The 17,364-nt window shown below is 46.7% G+C and overlaps 1 protein-coding gene across 1 annotated transcript in view; it reads left to right on the forward strand.

Annotated features, from left to right (window-relative positions):
- The window catches only part of HIF1AN (hypoxia inducible factor 1 subunit alpha inhibitor), a 95,483-nt gene that overhangs the window by 64,591 nt on the left and 13,528 nt on the right, over window positions 1-17,364 (forward strand). The window contains exons 6-7 of the mRNA XM_082267972.1: window positions 4,896-4,959; window positions 6,133-6,243. Coding sequence (XP_082124098.1) covers window positions 4,896-4,959; window positions 6,133-6,243 — 175 coding nt within the window. The remainder of the gene's footprint in view (window positions 1-4,895; window positions 4,960-6,132; window positions 6,244-17,364) is intronic.

Consider the following 17,364-nt stretch of genomic DNA (forward strand, 5'->3'; position numbering starts at 1 on the left):
AAACAAAAAAAAAAATTGAAAATAAAAACGTTTTAACGTTTTAGGCTAATTTGTTTTCTGCTACATATTTTTGGTAAAAAAAATCGCAATAAGCGTATTTTGGTTGGTTTGCGCAAAAGTTATCGCGTCTACTAACTACGGGAAAGAGTTATGTCATTTTTATTGTGGTTGTTTTTTTTAACTAGTAATGGCGGGGATCTGCGATTTTTAGCGGGACTGCAACATTGCGGCGGACAGATCGGACCCCTAACTGACATTTTTGACACTTTTGGGGGGACCAGTGACATTACTACAGTAATCAGTGCTAAAGCGAGCCACGCTTTGTGTGTCTATGGACTCACACAGCCTGGCTCAGGAGCTTGTTTGCATAAGTGCCCCCATAGCAAGCAGTTTGCTATGGGGGCACCCAAAGAAAAAGAGCTAAGAGTGTCGGCGGGGCAACTCAGAAGAGGCGTTTCGGGGCTGCTCTATGCAATACAATTTCACAGAGGACATAGATTGGTGCCAAACTCCAAGTGCCACTAGACCAGGCGAGCTTCCACCACATCCCTGATATATATAGAAATTGAGGACAAGGAAGGCGTTTCCAAAAACCACGGACCCTCAATTGCCCTATGGGACCCGTGTGTGTATATAGGATGCACCAAAAAGTGGGACTTTAAAGGTGGAGTTCACTTGGTGTATGAAGATAAATAATAGTAGAAAATTAGGATAAAATGCAATAGTTTATTAATACATAAATGACAAGACAAATTGATCAAAAAAGGATGCTAGGCATCAAGATAAGATATTCCAGATTATGCAATAAAAACAGATTTGAGAACAATATCTTAGAGTAGCAGGGTCACACAGGTCCAACATGTTTCGCCGCCATTTTGTGGGCTTCCTCAGGGACCATAGAGACTGGTGACCTTCAAATAGGTTCTAAATACAAATAACATATAAATATTATACACATTATTTGGTTTTCACATTGTAGAAAAGTTCAGACATAAATCATTCGTATAGAAATGTCAAATCAGACACTCACCAAGGTAATAGAGTTCGGGGCATAAACAATAGATCAATGATCAATGACATAATCTGCACGTCCATCTGGGGAGTGCTTACACTCCTGGATAGGTATCCAGCTGGATATGTCGTCCTGGTGTGGCAGAAACTGGACCGAATAATGCCAGACAATGGGAATTAACAACGTGGTCAGCAATGTAAAAGAATGAAATCGCTGTCTCCTCACAATCAAAAAAAAAGAGAAGGAAAGAAAAAATATAATTGGCTCAATATATATATCTATCTATATCTATATATATATATATATATATATATATATATATATATATATATATATATATATATATATATATATAATATGATTTAAGGTGGCCAAAAAGCCAGCGTTTATCAGGCCAATATTATTCTTGATAATCTGAAGCGGACATGAATTTGGGCAATATAGAGAAAAGAAAAAGAAGTGCTTGAGTTGAGGCCGTTCTGTCCATTCAATTGGCCTCCTCCCATATTATTCCCCGAGTCCGCCTTCTTTGGTGGATGATTGGTGACCTCTCCCTACGGCCCCGCCTCTTCCCTCGGCGGATCGCGCGGGAAGGTGTCACAAAATGCGCCCGCACCGGAAGTGATCATCAGAGGTCAGTTACGACCGCATCACTTCCGGTAGGACCGGATATTTAGTTCCGGCCATGGCGCGGTCTCGGCAGGCCACGACTAAGTGGCGTTACCTGCTGGACCGGGAACATTTATGTTTAGACGCTTATGTAAGTACTATTATTACCTTTAGCTTACCGATTTGGCGGACATCATGGATGGCCACAATTTCACCCTCACTGTCTTTGGGCTTTAGTTACGTTCAATTTCTGGCACCATTCCTTCTTGGGTATGCTGGCTTATATACTTGCTCTTCCTGGTATTTTCTTATAATTACAAGGGTATCACAAAGGACGCTCTCCTCCAATCTTATTTTCAACTTTCTTATTTTCATGCATCCCATTATTGGTAGATGCATGGACACTTGCATATTTATTCACACAAGACTACACTTTGTATATATTGGTGTTCTTTTTCTTACTGGGCAGCCCTTAAGCTTTACTATGCCAAGCACTTCTTTTTCTTTTCTCTATATTGCACAAATTCATGTCCGCTTCATTGGCTGAAGATTATCATGAATAATATGTGGGGTGTTTTGGTGTCTCAGGCCAAATTGGTGGGACTTTTTGGGCAAGTAATGATGTTGCTACAGGTATAAAATATAGTATCGGTGTAGCAACATCATTACCCAAAAAGTCCCACCAATTTGGCCTGAGACACCAAAACACCCCACATTTTGTTCAAAATAGGGACGGAGGCAAAACCTACTCCTACTATCTAGAGACAAAAACCCCCACCCCCTCGTTAATTATGAATAATATTGGCCTGATAAACGCGGGCTTTTTGGCCACCTTAAATCATATATATAGATAGATAGATAGAGATAGAGAGATATATATCTTGAGCCAATTATATTTTTTCTTTTTTTTTTTTCTTTCCTTCGTCTCCTTTTATTTTATTGTAAGGAGACAGCGATTTCATTCTTTTACATTGCTGACCACGTTGTTAATTCCCATTATCTGGCATTATTCGGTCCAGTTTCTGCCACACCAGGAGGGCATATCAAGCTGGATACCTATCCAGGAGTGTAAGCACTCTCCAGATGGACGTGCAGATTATGTCATTGATCTATTGTTTATGCCCCGAACTCGATTACCTTGGTGAGTGTCTTTGACATTTCTATACGAATGATTTATGTCTGAACTTTTCTACAATGTGAAAACCAAATAATGTGTATAATTGTTATAATATGTTATTTGTATTTAGAACCTATTTGAAGGTCACCAGTCTCTATGGTCCCTGAGGAAGCCCACAAAATGGCGGTGAAACATGTCGGACCTGTGTGACCCTGCTACTCTAAGATATGGTTCTCAAATCTGTTTTTATTGCATAATCTGGAATATCTTATCTTGATGCCTAGCATCCTTTTTTGATCAATTTGTCTTGTCATTTATGTATTAATAAACTATTGCATTTTATCCTAATTTTCTACTATTATTTATCTTCATACACCAAGTGAACTCCACCTTTAAAGTCCCACTTTTTGGTGCATCCTATATACACACACGGGTCCCGTGGGGCCAATTGAGGGTCCGTGGTTTTTGGAAACACCTTCCTTTTCCTCAATTTCACAATTTCACAGAGCAGGCAAGTATAACCTGTTTATTATTTTAGGATAAAAAAAAAATCATTATACCTTTACAACCCCTTTAATTTAGCCTTTAAGGAATTTTGCTGTTTACAGTCACGTCAAGCCTTGCATAAAGATTTATACTGAGGGAGAGATGAGCCGGTATGTTTAAGTGCCATACCTGTAAGTTCAGCCGCTGCAGCAACAGGGGAGAGCACTGTGTGTGCATGGGTTTTTAAAAAGAGAAAGCACTTGTTGCAGTGATGCCAGCGCACGCCCAAACGTACAGGGCGTTCCAGATCACAGGCAGTATGGTGCAGATTACTCTCAAAAATAGTTTTCATTTTCGTTTACTGACCGTCACAGCTCCATATGTTCTTGAACCGTGGGTTAGGCTTCTCTTCCTTAGGAGTAGGACACTAGGCGGAAAAAGGGTTAACAAAAGTTAACAAAGCTTAACTACGCCTATGGGGCAGTCCCCAGAGGTATACTCACTTCCTGCTCTAGGATTGCAGTTTTTTTCTGCCTAATCAGGATTAAGTACCTAGCTCCTTGCTGGGATCTGGTCCTGGCATTTTTTCCTTTTAAACTGAATTTTTTCTTCTATTGTTTTCTGTTCCTATGAGAACGACAATCAACTGCTGGACTGTGCGATGGACTGGATATTCTAGATCCTTAAGATCTCTCCAGTCTGGCCAGCCAGCGTGCGCAGGCCTCAGCTCCGTGCTAGGTTGGCCGCGACACAGTCCCACTGGATGGGGACTGGCCTGCGAGTGAAACGCCTCGCGAGGATGCACACCGCCTGGTCGCAGCATACCTCTAGCCCGCAACACCCCCCATTCCAAGATGGGGATGTGGTCTGCCCGGTTCTGTGGGGTGGTAAGTAGTGTCCCCCCCCCTCTCCCTTTGTGATCCCTCGGGTGGACGTGGGCCCCTCCTTGGAATGGTCGGACCCCCAGGTTCCCTACCATTCCCCCAGCCCCTCTTACTGTCACGGTGGTCTTTTGGCCCCAACCATGCATGGTTACAAACGGCCTTACCCGTACATGGATTTAAATTTTTCCAGTCCCTGCTAAAGCGGCCGAATTTCGATCCATGCATGGCAGGCTTAAATTTACCATTTTGAAGGCTTTTAAAATGTTGGCGACAATCATGGGTCTCTTAGTTTGTCAACATGTTGCTAGCGAACGCAGGGTGAAGTTTTGACTTATTTGATTCTGTGTACATCTTTTATGTTACAGAAAATGTGTATATTTTATTGTGTTTTTGAGCACTAGAATGAATTGTATTCTTTACTGAAGCTAAAGATTTGATAAACTGTTGTACTATTTTTGCGCAAAATAAAAAAAAAATTATAAAAATTTGAACTACTGTGTTTTTTTTTTTTTTTTTCTATGGGTCCTCCGCTTTCAAACAATAGGAAATGTTTGGAGTTTTAAGCTTGCTTTCATGTAAAAAAAAAAAAATATAGCATGTGTGCAGAAAATTCAGAAATGGCTCCAGCAAGGAAAGGAATAAGGTCATTAGCTGGGCTTCCTTAAGGTCCCACAATGTATTTTCATTGCCTGTTTCATACAGTGATTAGTTTTATGGTTTTGTCATAGTTCTAATTATGTAGAAAATAGAGCATGCATAATTTTTATTAAAACTTTATATATTACAGGTGGCACCATATTGAATCATTACTTGATGGAGGGGTAACAATTACAGTTAACTTTTGGTATAAGGTAAATTTTAGTTTTAAATATAACTTTTTTATAAAATGGATTTATCTGAATAGTGTGATAAGAATGCATAATTCGATAGATTTATTATAGACACTATAATGGTTGTGCGTATTTACTACATACATTCAACAAATTAAACGTGTTTAGTTCTAGATGTAACTAAACCTTAGGCTGAACACCAGGTATGGATTCTATTGCATAATTAACTAACTAAGTATGAATGCCCATTCAATACCTGTGGGACCTAATTGGAGGAGGTTGAGAGGAAGGGTGGCAATGTCACAAATGCCACCTTGTCCAATTAGAATACTTTGCATCCATTCAGAAAAATGCAAGATGTACTTTGAATGGTACCTGAGCGAGTGACCCATTCCATGTGGTAATATGCAGCAGGGCAGTGGTTCTGCATGGGACCCAGACGACAGTGGCAATCACTGTTGTAGCTATGACTACTACAATGATTGTCACCTTCTACAGTGCTCCCACAGGTAAGGCATATGCATAGTTGCATTCATCCAAGCTGGACCAATGTAACTATGCAATTAAAGCCCCACCTGAAATGCAAGTTTGAAAGAGAAGTTCACTTTTGTAAAAAAAAAAGTAATGCAAATATTTTTGTAGGTAAAAAAAAAAAAATGTGCATTTTACTATGAGCCTGTACAGCCTTGCACCTGCATTCAGCAGATCGTGGATGCTATGCAGGGCTTTTGCAAACTGTGTGTGTGTCAGCAGTCTGACCATACATCGTACACGCAGGCAGTTACACACTGACAGGAAAACACTTTAACAGCGTCCTGGTAGTTCATTGAGAACTACAAGCCAAGTCGGTACAAGTCAGTAGTTGTAGTTTTTGCATTCACAGTGAATTAATGACAAGGCTGGGTGAGCAGAGCCCCGCACTGCCTAGTTTTTTTGTTTTTTTTTACATTTTGACAACGAATCGGGGAGAAAGTCCCCTGCTCGCTGTCAAATGGGGGATCGAGGGGGCTGCTGCATCTGTAACATGTTGCTTTACACCCTGAATATGAGTGTAACCTGTTACGAAAGGTGAACTTATCCTTTAATTACATTGCTTTTGTTATGCTATCTTGGATATTTAATGTATTGGTGGAATGTAACTTAAAATAAGTATTGCATTTTTATGCTTACTTTTGTTCCATTCTATCCTGTAAGGGTGCCCCAACCCCAAAAAGAATAGAATACCCACTCAAAGCTCATCAAAAAGTGGCAATAATGCGAAATATTGAAAAGATGCTTGGAGAAGCTCTCGGAAGCCCACAAGAGGTATGTGTGCTCTTTTTTCCGACTTTTTGTTTGTCTTCTTACATGTTAAAGCTGTCCCTGCTGTCCTACTGCTCATTTAAACTGAGGGCTATAATGCTTAATAGATACTGGACAACCTGCACACATCCATAAAACATAATTAAAGTACACAGGATGTGTTTAATACACCAGGCCTATTTCTGACATTTGTTGTATAAAAGGTAAAATCAGTGTTTCTCTTTTCATTGACGGACACAGCTCCGGGTACTCATAGCCATGGGTTATACTGCCCCTACAGAAGTAGGACACTAGGCAGAAAATCATTTTGGCTACACCCATGGGCAGTCCCAGGGGGTATACTCCCTTCTCTCTGCTATATTTTTTTCCTGCCTAGTCAGGAGTAAGGACCTAGTTCCTTGCTGGAATCTTTGGTCCTGACAATTTTTTTTTTTCTTTTTAGATAGAATTTTTTTCTCCTGGATATTTCCTGTGAGATCTACAATCATCCGCCAGACTGGGCAATGGGCTGGATAACCTAGATCCAGTGGTCACTGGCCAGCAAGCACACGCAGACCTCTGGGTCTCAGCCCGAGTCGCATCATTCCTCCTGGCCGACAGCCCTCCCAATTTTAATGAAGAGGGGTTCTGTCTAGAGCAGTGCGTACCTGGTTCCTAGTATGGTGAGTAGCTGTCCCCCCTCTCCCCCAGAGGGTTTTGGGGTGGGCGTGCACCTCTCCTTGGGACAGACTACCGGGTTCCCCTCCTTGCCGAGTCCCTCACCTGCCCCCCTCCCCTCCACATACGCTGGGGCTGTTTGGGTGGTCTGGCCACTTTTCCTGAGGTAGGGGCAGGGCGCTTACTAACAATGGGGGCTGGGAGGGTGCACCCTAGATGACCAGACGATCGACTGTGCGGGGGGGGGCCTTGTACATGGTGGGTGCCCCCCCCCATCCTCCCTGAATCTGTCTTTGAGGCCTGGGCCCCTGTGTATTCCTATACACGGCAGCCATGTTTATGCAGTCCGGCAGTCATTTTGCTGTGGTTTGCCATTGAAAATAGCGACGGCCATGACAGTGGAGCCCTTTGGGTGGCGATTTTGGCGGTGGGAGCCCCTCCTCATCCCCTGGTGCTGAATCCTGGATGATTTTAATTCCTGATCGCCCCATGTGAAGGGCATTATCCTGGTGGCTGCAGACGCTTGTTTCTGCGGGTGGTGAGTCTGGTGGGGTCCTCTCCTTCTCTGCGGAGGATCCCTTGGTGCTTTGTGCCTGGCGACCGGGTGATGCTGCCAGTGCGGTGGGGGTTTTCCTTTAGCAGTGTTTCATCTTTTGTGGCGTCCCCCTGGTGACTCATGGAGTCTTTGGAGCACATTTCCCCACCTGATCCCCTCTCTGAGGCTGCTGGTCCCAACCATTTATCCATGCACTGACGGCGGACCTGGAGTCCCCTGCATCCTGGGTTGAGGTGGCTTTCGGGCGATGAGCTAGCAAAAAGTGCTCCCTGTCTCCTCTGTCTCATCAGATCCTAAATCTGATTCGGCTGCCACGGACGTGGGTTACCCTGCTGGGTCTGCAACTACGTGCCTGGAATCCTCTGATAGTGAGGATGATTCCTCCACGTCTGCGACCGCGCACGAGAAGGCGCTGCTGTATGCACTGATAGTATATGTGCGTGAGACCCTAAAGATGGAGGACGAAGCTGAAGCTGCAATGGAGGTGCAGGTACCCTTTGACACTCAAGCCATCCAGAGTGGCGAAGGGGTTTCCTTTCCCTGCCTATTTTGACAGAATTGTCGCAAAAGAGTGGGGACAACGAAAGCGCCCCCGTGGAGATCCTAAGCGCATTACTAGGCGTTGCCCCTATAAGGAGTCCCATCTTAAGAAGTGGACTGTGCCACCAGTGGTAGACCCTTGGGTTTCCAGATTAATCAAGGCAACCATGATTCCGGTGGAAGAGTCCCCGGCCTTTAAGGATCCGGTTGACCGGAAGGAGGAGGCTGTGGCCCACAAGATGGTACACTCTCTGGCTGGTTCAGCAATGAGGCCGGTATTCACCATTGCCCTAGTGTCGCAAACTCTGACGGAGTCTTAAGCCTTGACCTGGAGGGGGAACAGCTCCACCCTTCCTTTCCCGAGCTGGCGGACCAGCTGGTCCAGGGGCTGCAGTTTGTGTGATGCCTCATTGGATGCGGCTCCCCTGATGGCTCGCCTCTGTTTTGGCAGTGGTCCTTTGGCGTATCTGTTGGCTCACGTGCTGGTCTGCGGATCAGACTTCAAAAAAGCCCTTGACTGATCTTCCTTTCCAAGGAGTTTGCCTTTTCTGAGCTACCGTGGATAAAATCACTAAAGGTCTCACAGGAGGAAAGAGTACTTTTCTTCTGCAGGCTACTAAGGGCAAGGAACCTCGTCATAGACGTTGGCCTTCCTTCTCAGCCCATAAAAAGTTTTTTCATCCCTCTGAGTTGACTGGCAAGGGCTTGAAGCCTTTCAGGCCTCTTCAGGAGGATACAAACGAATCTGGTCTGGCAAGCCAAGATGGGGCTTCTCCAGACCCGTGGGCAAGGCTCTCTTAGCATGAAGGTGCTCCCTCACCCGCTCCTCGTGTCTGCACAAAAGTGTTAGCCCTGGGGCTAGCTTTGCTATACCAATGAAGGTTTGCGGTACTGGGCTACTTGGACAATCTCCTTCTGCGAGCGGAGTCTCCCTCTGCTCTGGTGGAGAATCTGGAAATTGCAATTTGAACTCTTCAGGAGTTCATCTGGATTCTGAATTTTAAGAAGTCTGCTCTTGCAGACTATCTGGGCCTGACTCTGGGCTCCTTCCTGTGGACAAACTCCAGAAATTGCAGGCTGTAAATCGCCTCCTGCTGTCCAACAGATGGTCGTCCCTCTGCACTTGCATGCAGTGCTGGGCCAGATGGTGTCTACTGTCGTGTCGATTTTCATTTCCGCAGTTCCATACAAGGTCCCTAAAAAGGGAGATTCTGACCAAATGGGACAAGACTCCACGGTCTATGGGCAATGAGATCTGGCTGAGTCGGGGAACGAGGGAGTCCCTTATTTGTGGCTTCGTTCTCCCGTGCTTCGGCTGGGAAAATCCTTCCTCCCCTTGCATTGGACAGTAGTCAGTACGGATGCCAGCCTGTCCAGCTTAGGAGGCGTCCTCGGTAAGCATTCTGCTCAGGGAATCTGGACGCTGGAAGAGACCACACTACCGATTTAATGTCTTGGAACTCCGAGCGATCAGACTGTGTCTGGATCATTGGACAGATCGTCTTCAGGGTTGTCCAGTGGGCATTCAGTCGGATAATGCCACGTCCGTGGCTTATGTCAAGCAACAAGGGGCACAAAAAGTGTTCCGGCGGCTCGGTGAGGTAGTTGGCATTCTATAGTGGACAGAACAGTTTGTTCCAGCCCTCTCCGCCTTACACATTCCCGGGGTAGAAAATTGGCAGGTGGATTACCTCTGCATACAGGGTATCGGAACTGGCGGCGTTATCCTGTCATCCACCCTATCTGGTGATTCACAGGGATAAGGTGGTTCTTCGCCCCTGTCAGTCTTTCCTTCCAAAGATTGTCTCAGATTTTTCATTTGAATGAAAACATTGCGTTGCCTTCCCTGTGTCCCAGGTCTAAACATCCAAAGAAAATTGCCTTGCATGCCTTGGATGTGGTCCGGACAATTAGGATGTACCTGGCAGCTAGGGAGTCTTTCAGGAAGTCAGACTCTCTATTTGCACTCACAGACTGACTTCGAAAAGGGTTTTGCCACTTCCTCTGCAACCATTTCCAGATAGCTCAGACAGATGGTGGTTCAGGTCTATACCATCAGCGGTCAGGTTTCTCCTTTCCCTGTCAAGGCACACTCTACTAGGGCGCTTAGTGCCTCCTGGGTCTTCCATCATCCGGCGTCAGTGACGCAGGTTTGCAAGGCAGCCATCTGGGTGTCGGTGCACACTTTTACAAAGTTTTATAAAGTGGATGTTTTTGGATCTTCGGAGGCTTCCTTTAGCCACAGGCTTTGCAGGCTGCTGTTAAGAGGACCTGATCCTCTTTGAGGGTGTGTTGTTTTTTTCAGGTGTGCTTCAGTTGTCTGGTTGAGCTCCTTTTGCCTGGTTGGCTAATGTTTAGCCTTGGGAATGTTTTGGTTGTTCCCACCCCTCATGTTTAACACTGCTTTGGGATGGTCCCAATAGTTATGAATACCAGAAGCTGTGTCCGTCAATGAACGAAAGAGAAAATGGAATTTTTGACTTATGGTAAAATCCATTTCTCTGATGTTAATTTTCTCTTTCGTTACTGACGGACAGTGCTCCATGTCTTCTTAGACCCTTGGACTAGGATTAGGCCTAAGCAATTCTACCTACGCCCCTGAGGCAGTCCCAGGGTTATACCATCACTTCCTGCTATAGGACTTAATTTTTGTTTTTTTTGCCTAGTCAGGAGTAAGGACCAGGCTCCCTACTGGATCTGCGGTCCTGGCCTTTTTTCCTTTTTTAAATGGAACTTTTTTCTCCTTTGTTTTCTGCTCCTGTGTTAACTACAATAAACAGCTGGACTGGGCGACGCACTGGAGATCATAGATCCTTAAAGCCATCCCAGTCTGGCCTGCGAGCTCGACCCAACTATTAGCTCTGCGCTAGGTTGACTTCAACATAGCCCTGGACGGGGGCAGGCTGGCGAGTGAAACACCTCGCAAGGTCGCATAGCCCTGGTCACGACAATGGTAACGATCCAAGTCGCAGCATACCTCTGGCCACAGCACGCCCATTCCAAAATGGCACGGTGAACTGCCGGGAGTGGTGCCCGCTTAATTCCAAGGTGTGGAGTAGTGTCCCCCCTCTTTTTTCTCTGGGAATTGCTGGAGTGGATGCGGGTCCTTCCTTGGGATGGTAGACCCCCCCTCCAACCTGTGTCCTTCCTCCCCTCATGGTTTCACCCTGGGAGATTATTAATCCCCTGGGGTCCAGTGGAGCACTGGGTTCTGCGCGCCGCCGTCATTATGCCGTGGATGGTTGTATTCAGCCTCAGAAGCCATGTTAATGTAGTCCGGCGCCCATGTTTTTGGGGTTTCCCGTTGTAGTCTATGCAGCGGCCATTTTCTTGAGGTCCAGTGCAGTGACGTGCGGTGGGGGCCTCTAGTGACAATGTCAGCGCTTCCTCTTCCTTTCTGATTGCAGCGTGGAATGCTGTTTGGTGCTCTGGATCTAGCTCTGGGTGCATGGTGGGGAGTCCCTGTGGGTATACTGTCCTTCCCTGCTATAGACAGCGCCTCGGATGCACTGATCCTTGTGGTGCTTCAGCGGTGCGGTGTGCAGGGGTTTTTTTTTCCCCAAAAAATGTTTTTCTTTTGTGCACAGTGTTGCTCCTAATTAACCATGGAGCCCCTGGAACGTATATCACCACCTGACCCACTCCTTGAAGCTGCGGGATCCCCTTCGTCTCAGTCTGCCCTGGCAGCCATGACGGCGGCCCTGCAGTCACTTGTGTCAAAGGTTGATATGGCCCTGCAAAGGCGGCCTAGCAAAAAGTGCCCCCCCTTCACCTGTATCCTCTGCCTCCTCAGAGTCCTGAGGTACTTTCGGCCATCGTGGACGCGAGTCAGCCCACTGAGTGCTCAAACAGGGAGGATCAATCTTTTTCTTCAGCAGCCGCGCATGAAAAGGCACTGGTGGAGGCACTGATTGTGTCAGTGGGGGAAACTTTAAAGTTGGAGGACTCAGCTGATGCTGAGTTTGTGATGCCGGTGCAGTTTGGCACCCGCAGATCTTCCAAGGTGACTAAGGTGTTTCCCTTTCCTGCCTATTTTGACAAGATTGTCCCTAGTCAGTGGGGATCCCGAAACAAACGGTTGGAATACCTAAGCTTTTTGCTAGGAGATGTCCCTTTTGAGGAGTCTCTCCTAAAGAAACTGACGGTTCCATGGTCGGTGGACTCTCCGGTTTCCAGGCTAAATAAGGCCACACTTTTGCTGGTGGAGGATTCTCCATCCTTTAAGGATCCTGTGGGCAAGAGAGCTGAGGCTTTGGTTCGATACCTTTGCACCCTGGCAGGTTCAATTTTCAGGCCGGTGTTTGCGATTACCTTGATGGTATCCAATGCCTTAACGGAATGGGCAAAAATTTTACGCCAGGATCTGGAAGGAGATCAACATCCTCCTGAGCTGGCAGATCAGTTGATCAGGGACTACAGTACATTTGTGATGCATCTTTGGATGCTGCCCCTTGGGCCCAGTATCTGTGATGGCAGTGATCCTTCGCTTCATGGTTTGGTTGCTGGAATGGTTGACCGACCAGACTTCTAAAAAGGTTCTGACTGATCTACCTTTTGTAGGTGACCGTTTGTTTGGTGCCTCTATGGAGGAGATCATTAAGGGCCTTATGGGAGGTAAGAGTACCTTACTTCTGCAGGTTGCTAGGGGCAAGACCTCGTAAATGTGGTCCCTTTTTCTCGGCCCGTAAGCGGCCCTTTCTGTCCGATTGGATCACAGGAAAAGGGTTCAAGATCGACCCGTACTTTTGTGTGCGGCTCCAAGAGACCATGGAATGGTAAGTCAAAAGCAGGCATTGTTGGTTCCACAGACCAGCCTTCCCCAGCCTGAAGGGGCATCCTTACCTGTGTCTGGGGTGGGGGGATGTCCTTGTATCTTTCCGAACCCGTGGACCTTGCTCCTTCTGGACAAATGAGTCCACGAGTTGGTTTGGTTACAGGATCGAGTTTCGGTCCTTGCCTCCCACAAGGCTCTTTCCTACCAACTTAAGCCTGTCTTACGATCGGCTGCAAGGCCTCTACGGGGCAGTGCAGGACCTGTTGGCACAAGGAGTCATTGTGACGGTTCCAAAGTCGGAACGTTTTCAAGGTTTTTATTCAAATCTGTTTACAGTTCCCAGGAAGGAAGGCAAGGTCCACCCGATCTTGGACCTTAAGGCTCTGAACCACTTTGTGCGGGTTCAGAAATTTCAGATGTAGTCCGTTCGTACGGTAGTGGCTTTCCTTAATCAAGGGGGCTTTTGGCTGCTAGCGATCTCAAAGACGTTTACTTTCATATTCCAATATATGTCAGGCACCAGCATTTTCTTCGTTTTGCTGTAGGCGAGGAGCACCATCAGTTCGTGCTGTTGACAAAAGTTTTTGCTCCCGATGTTGGCCTGGTGAGGTACTCTAACAGATCCCAAACTCCATTGGCTAATCAGCTGCTGGAATTGGGTTTACAACACCTGGGAATTGCTGGCTGAAAGACAAAGATACCGGGATGAAGCCTGTAGCTGCAGTATAACAGATGAAAGTTTAAGCATGTCCTCGGGAAGTGGTTAAGGTCATGCCCCCCGTTCTTGAACTCCGATTAATATTGAAAATACTGCCCTGTAGAATCCTATTCGCAACATTAAATCTTATCTAAACCCAAATCTAGATTTCATATTTTGCAGCTTACCACTTGTTTGGTGGCTGCACTTATTTCAGGCTAAATATGTTCTCTCCAAGCACAGAAGTATACTTGTTTGTTCTGTCAGAGGTCCAGTCTTGTAACTTCCTGTGTACAGAGCCAGAACCTCAAATAGTTTAATCAGTTTTCTCAGTTCTTTTCTGTGAACTACAGAACGTCCCCCAGCTATCTCTGTGGACTATAGAACCCTCTCCTATGTTATGAAGGTGACGGGGGTCCTGTAGTCCTATCCTAGGGATACAACAGTACTTCTCCATAGTAACCCTAAGACCAGAAGTGTGTGAAAACCAAGGACCAGTAATTTGCACCATATTTCATTTTCGGTTTTGGGTTTAGATATGCTTTTAATATATCTAAAGGTTTATTTGTGTCCCCCACTATTCTTTTTTACCTTGAGACTACGTAAAAAGTTCCTGCAGTCTCTTCCAATAATATGTCTAAGTCCTCAGACCTTTCACCATTTTTATAGGTTGTCTCTGGACTTGTATCTTATCAATATATTTTTGCAGTCCTCCGAATTCGACAGGCTATTCTATAGAAGCAAAGTAAAGGTATAGGTTTATGGATTAACAAAGTGGATTAAAGTTGTACTCTGAAAGCATAATAAGGCATATACCAAACCCTGTTTTAGAGCGCAACTGGCATTACACTACAGATTATTTTACTAGTTTAATCCACATCTGCCCTTAAAACACCCAGTACTATTTTGCAGAATTTATGCATTACTTTGGTCATATATTCTTTGTATGCCTGTTTTTTTTTTTTTTTTAATGGTGCATGCACCTACAGTTTACCAGAGGTTTATGAACCATTTGAACGAGTTCTGCATGAATGGCTCTTAAATGTAGCCTGTCCACTGAATAAATCACAATAATACCCAAGCACCATCTGCAAACTTAAGCCTCGTACACACGTAGCGATCGTCGGCCGAACGATCGGCCGTCTTTTGTCCAGGGCTGTCGTGTCTGTTGAAAACTGCAAAAGACTGCACACGAATTTTGTCGGCCAACAACAGCCGACTGCAGAAGTGATGTCATGTGATGGTTAACTTTCCTTGTCTTTTTTCTTTTCTGAGCATGCCCAGTCTTACTAATCTGCTGTCTGTCGGCCTAAATCTGTACTGACTGGCGAACAATCGGCCGTTCTGGTGACGGCCAACAAATATTTTAAAGTCTGCACGACAGATTCTGTTCGGCCGAAAATGCGCTGTCGGCTGTTGGAAGCATCATACTAACAAGCCTACAATCGGCCGATCGGTCGGCGGCCGAATATTTGCGGCCGACAATCGGTACACACGCTTTACTTTCTCTTACGTCCTCCGACAGTCGCCGCCCACTCATAGTCTTCACCAATGGGGTATTGACTTCCTCTCCGCAGGACTAGCTAGGCATAAGACTTGTTAAGAACAAAGCATTTACATGGTCACACCCATGGGGGCTGTCCCACTGGTCCAATACCCCCCTGCAATAGCCATCCCAACTCAGTGTGTCTTCTGTCTAGTTCAGGAGTAGAAAGGCTTCCCTGTGCTGGGGCTACAGTCTCAGCCGCCGCCTTCTATTTTATGATTTTATTTTCTGCAAAGGTTGTTTTTACTAGCTGTTTTATTTTGTCAGCGTTAGTCGGATCTTCGGATGAAGACGGCGTTTGCGGAGCTGGGAATCGGACTGGTCGTCCTGGTGCTCCGGGACAGAGGGTCAGATGGAATCCCAGCTCGCCATCAAGCGTTTAGCAGGCTATGTGTTTGCCCTGGCCTCGCAAACGACCCATCCCTGTCCTCAGGGATGCAGCCTGTGAGGTGGTTACCTCACCGGACACATTCACGGTTCGTCCGTGCACTGCTGGTGTCCTGCGTTTTCTGGCTGACAGCACTCCCCTGCCATCTGAGGGCGGGTGGTTTCCCGTTATATGAGGCACCCCGCGCCATCGAGTACAGGTAAGTACACTTCTGTGTGGGGCCTCTGTCTGGGGTCAGCAGTCCTGTGTGCCTGTGGTGTCCCCTATGTCTGTGCGTTTTGGGCTCTCTGATCCCGGTCCCTACGGGGGTTTTTTCTCACAGCCAGCGCTGTGTGGATTTTTAGGGGTCCCTCTCCTGTGTCACTTTTAGGGTGCTTGGAGGTACAGACACGTGCGGTGACCGCTGCGGGGTTAAAAACCGCCGGTCCGCCGTTTTAGGTGTGGGCAGCATGTCTGGCTTCACTATGGGCGCTTATACAGCATGGTATGTAGTGTATTTTGTCGCCTTGCGGCGCCATCTTGTGTGTGGCAAACGATCGTTCCGAGCACATGTCGGCGGCCATTTTCCCGAAGCCTCCCATTACTTTCCATAGGCATCCATGTTTCCTTAGCCTGCAGCATCAGTTCAGTCTCGGGCGGTGACATCACTTCCTTCCTTCACTCAGGAGCGACTGACTGCGGTGGTAACACACTTGTGGGGCTCTGTTCTGCTGTCCTTCTTTTCCACCTTTGTGCAATCTTCCTGGCTTTCAGTTTGTCCCTGCGGGGGGTCTGTGTTTACAGTCATTGTAGCGGTGTGCTGCGGGGTCCGCGGTGCGCTCAAAGGACCAGTACCTTACAAAAAAAAATTTATTTTTTTTTGCAATGGAATCCCAGGACAGCAAATTCCCTCCAGTTTTGGTGGGGGATTCAAGTTCCTCTGAATCCTGTGCCCTGACTAATTTGGCTGCTGTAGTGGCGATTTTGGTGTCCAAAATGGATGTGCTGATGACTGAACGTGCTGCTAGAAAAAGGCCTAGGATTTCTTTTTCTTCTGATTCTGAATTTGACATGGTTGCTGTAGGTAGCGTGCCCCTTTCAGGGTCTCGCTCTTCTCAGGACCCGCAAGAGTCTGAGGGGGAGGCAGAGGGACGCCCGAGGAACGCGCAGCTATGTATGCGCTGATTCTTGCCATTAAAGAAACACTACATTTAGAGGATGAGCCCAATCCTCCGGGCATTGTGTCCTCTTTTGGTACACACAGGACCCGCAAGACGGCGCAGGTTTTTCCTTGCCCCGCTGAGTTTCATCTCACAGTGAATGAGCAATGGCGCAATTTAAAACACACCTTCACGGTGCCTAAAAGGTTTCAACTTCTCTACCCTTTTGCTTCTACTACGGTTTCACGCTGGTGTGTGGCTCCTCAAGTGGATCACACTGTAGCCAGATTGAACAAGGCTACTCTGGTTCCCACCGAAGATTCTCCGGTATTTAGGGATCCTACGGATAGGAGGCTGGAATCTCTTGCCCGCCATGCCTACGTGGTGGCGGGTTCCATGCTAAAACCTATTTTTGCCTCTGTTATGGTGGCTCAGGCTGTGGCGGATTGGACCAAGGTGCTCAGACGCACACTCGTGGCTGATTCTGCCCCCCCACTACCGTGGAGATGGTGGACCAGATTTATCAAGGGGTCAGGTATTTGTGCGATGCGGCCTTAAATGAGGCCCCATTGGCTGCGCGCCTGTCCAGTGTCGCGGTGATTAACCGTCGACTGATATGGTTGAAAAGCTGGTCGGCTGACCAGAAATCCAGAAAGACGGTGGCTGATATTCCCTATGCGGGGTCTCGCCTTTTTGGAGACTCCCTGGATGAATTGGTTAAAGCAGTCACTGGGGGCAAGAGCACTCTGCTGCCCCAGAATCCTAAGGGCAAGTTTTTCCGCGGCAAGCGGAGTCCCCGCCTTTAAACCTAATCAGGGGTCCTTTCG

This window comes from Pelophylax lessonae (assembly GCF_965119305.1).
Source record: "Pelophylax lessonae genome assembly, chromosome: 9".
NCBI lineage: Eukaryota > Metazoa > Chordata > Amphibia > Anura > Ranidae > Pelophylax > Pelophylax lessonae.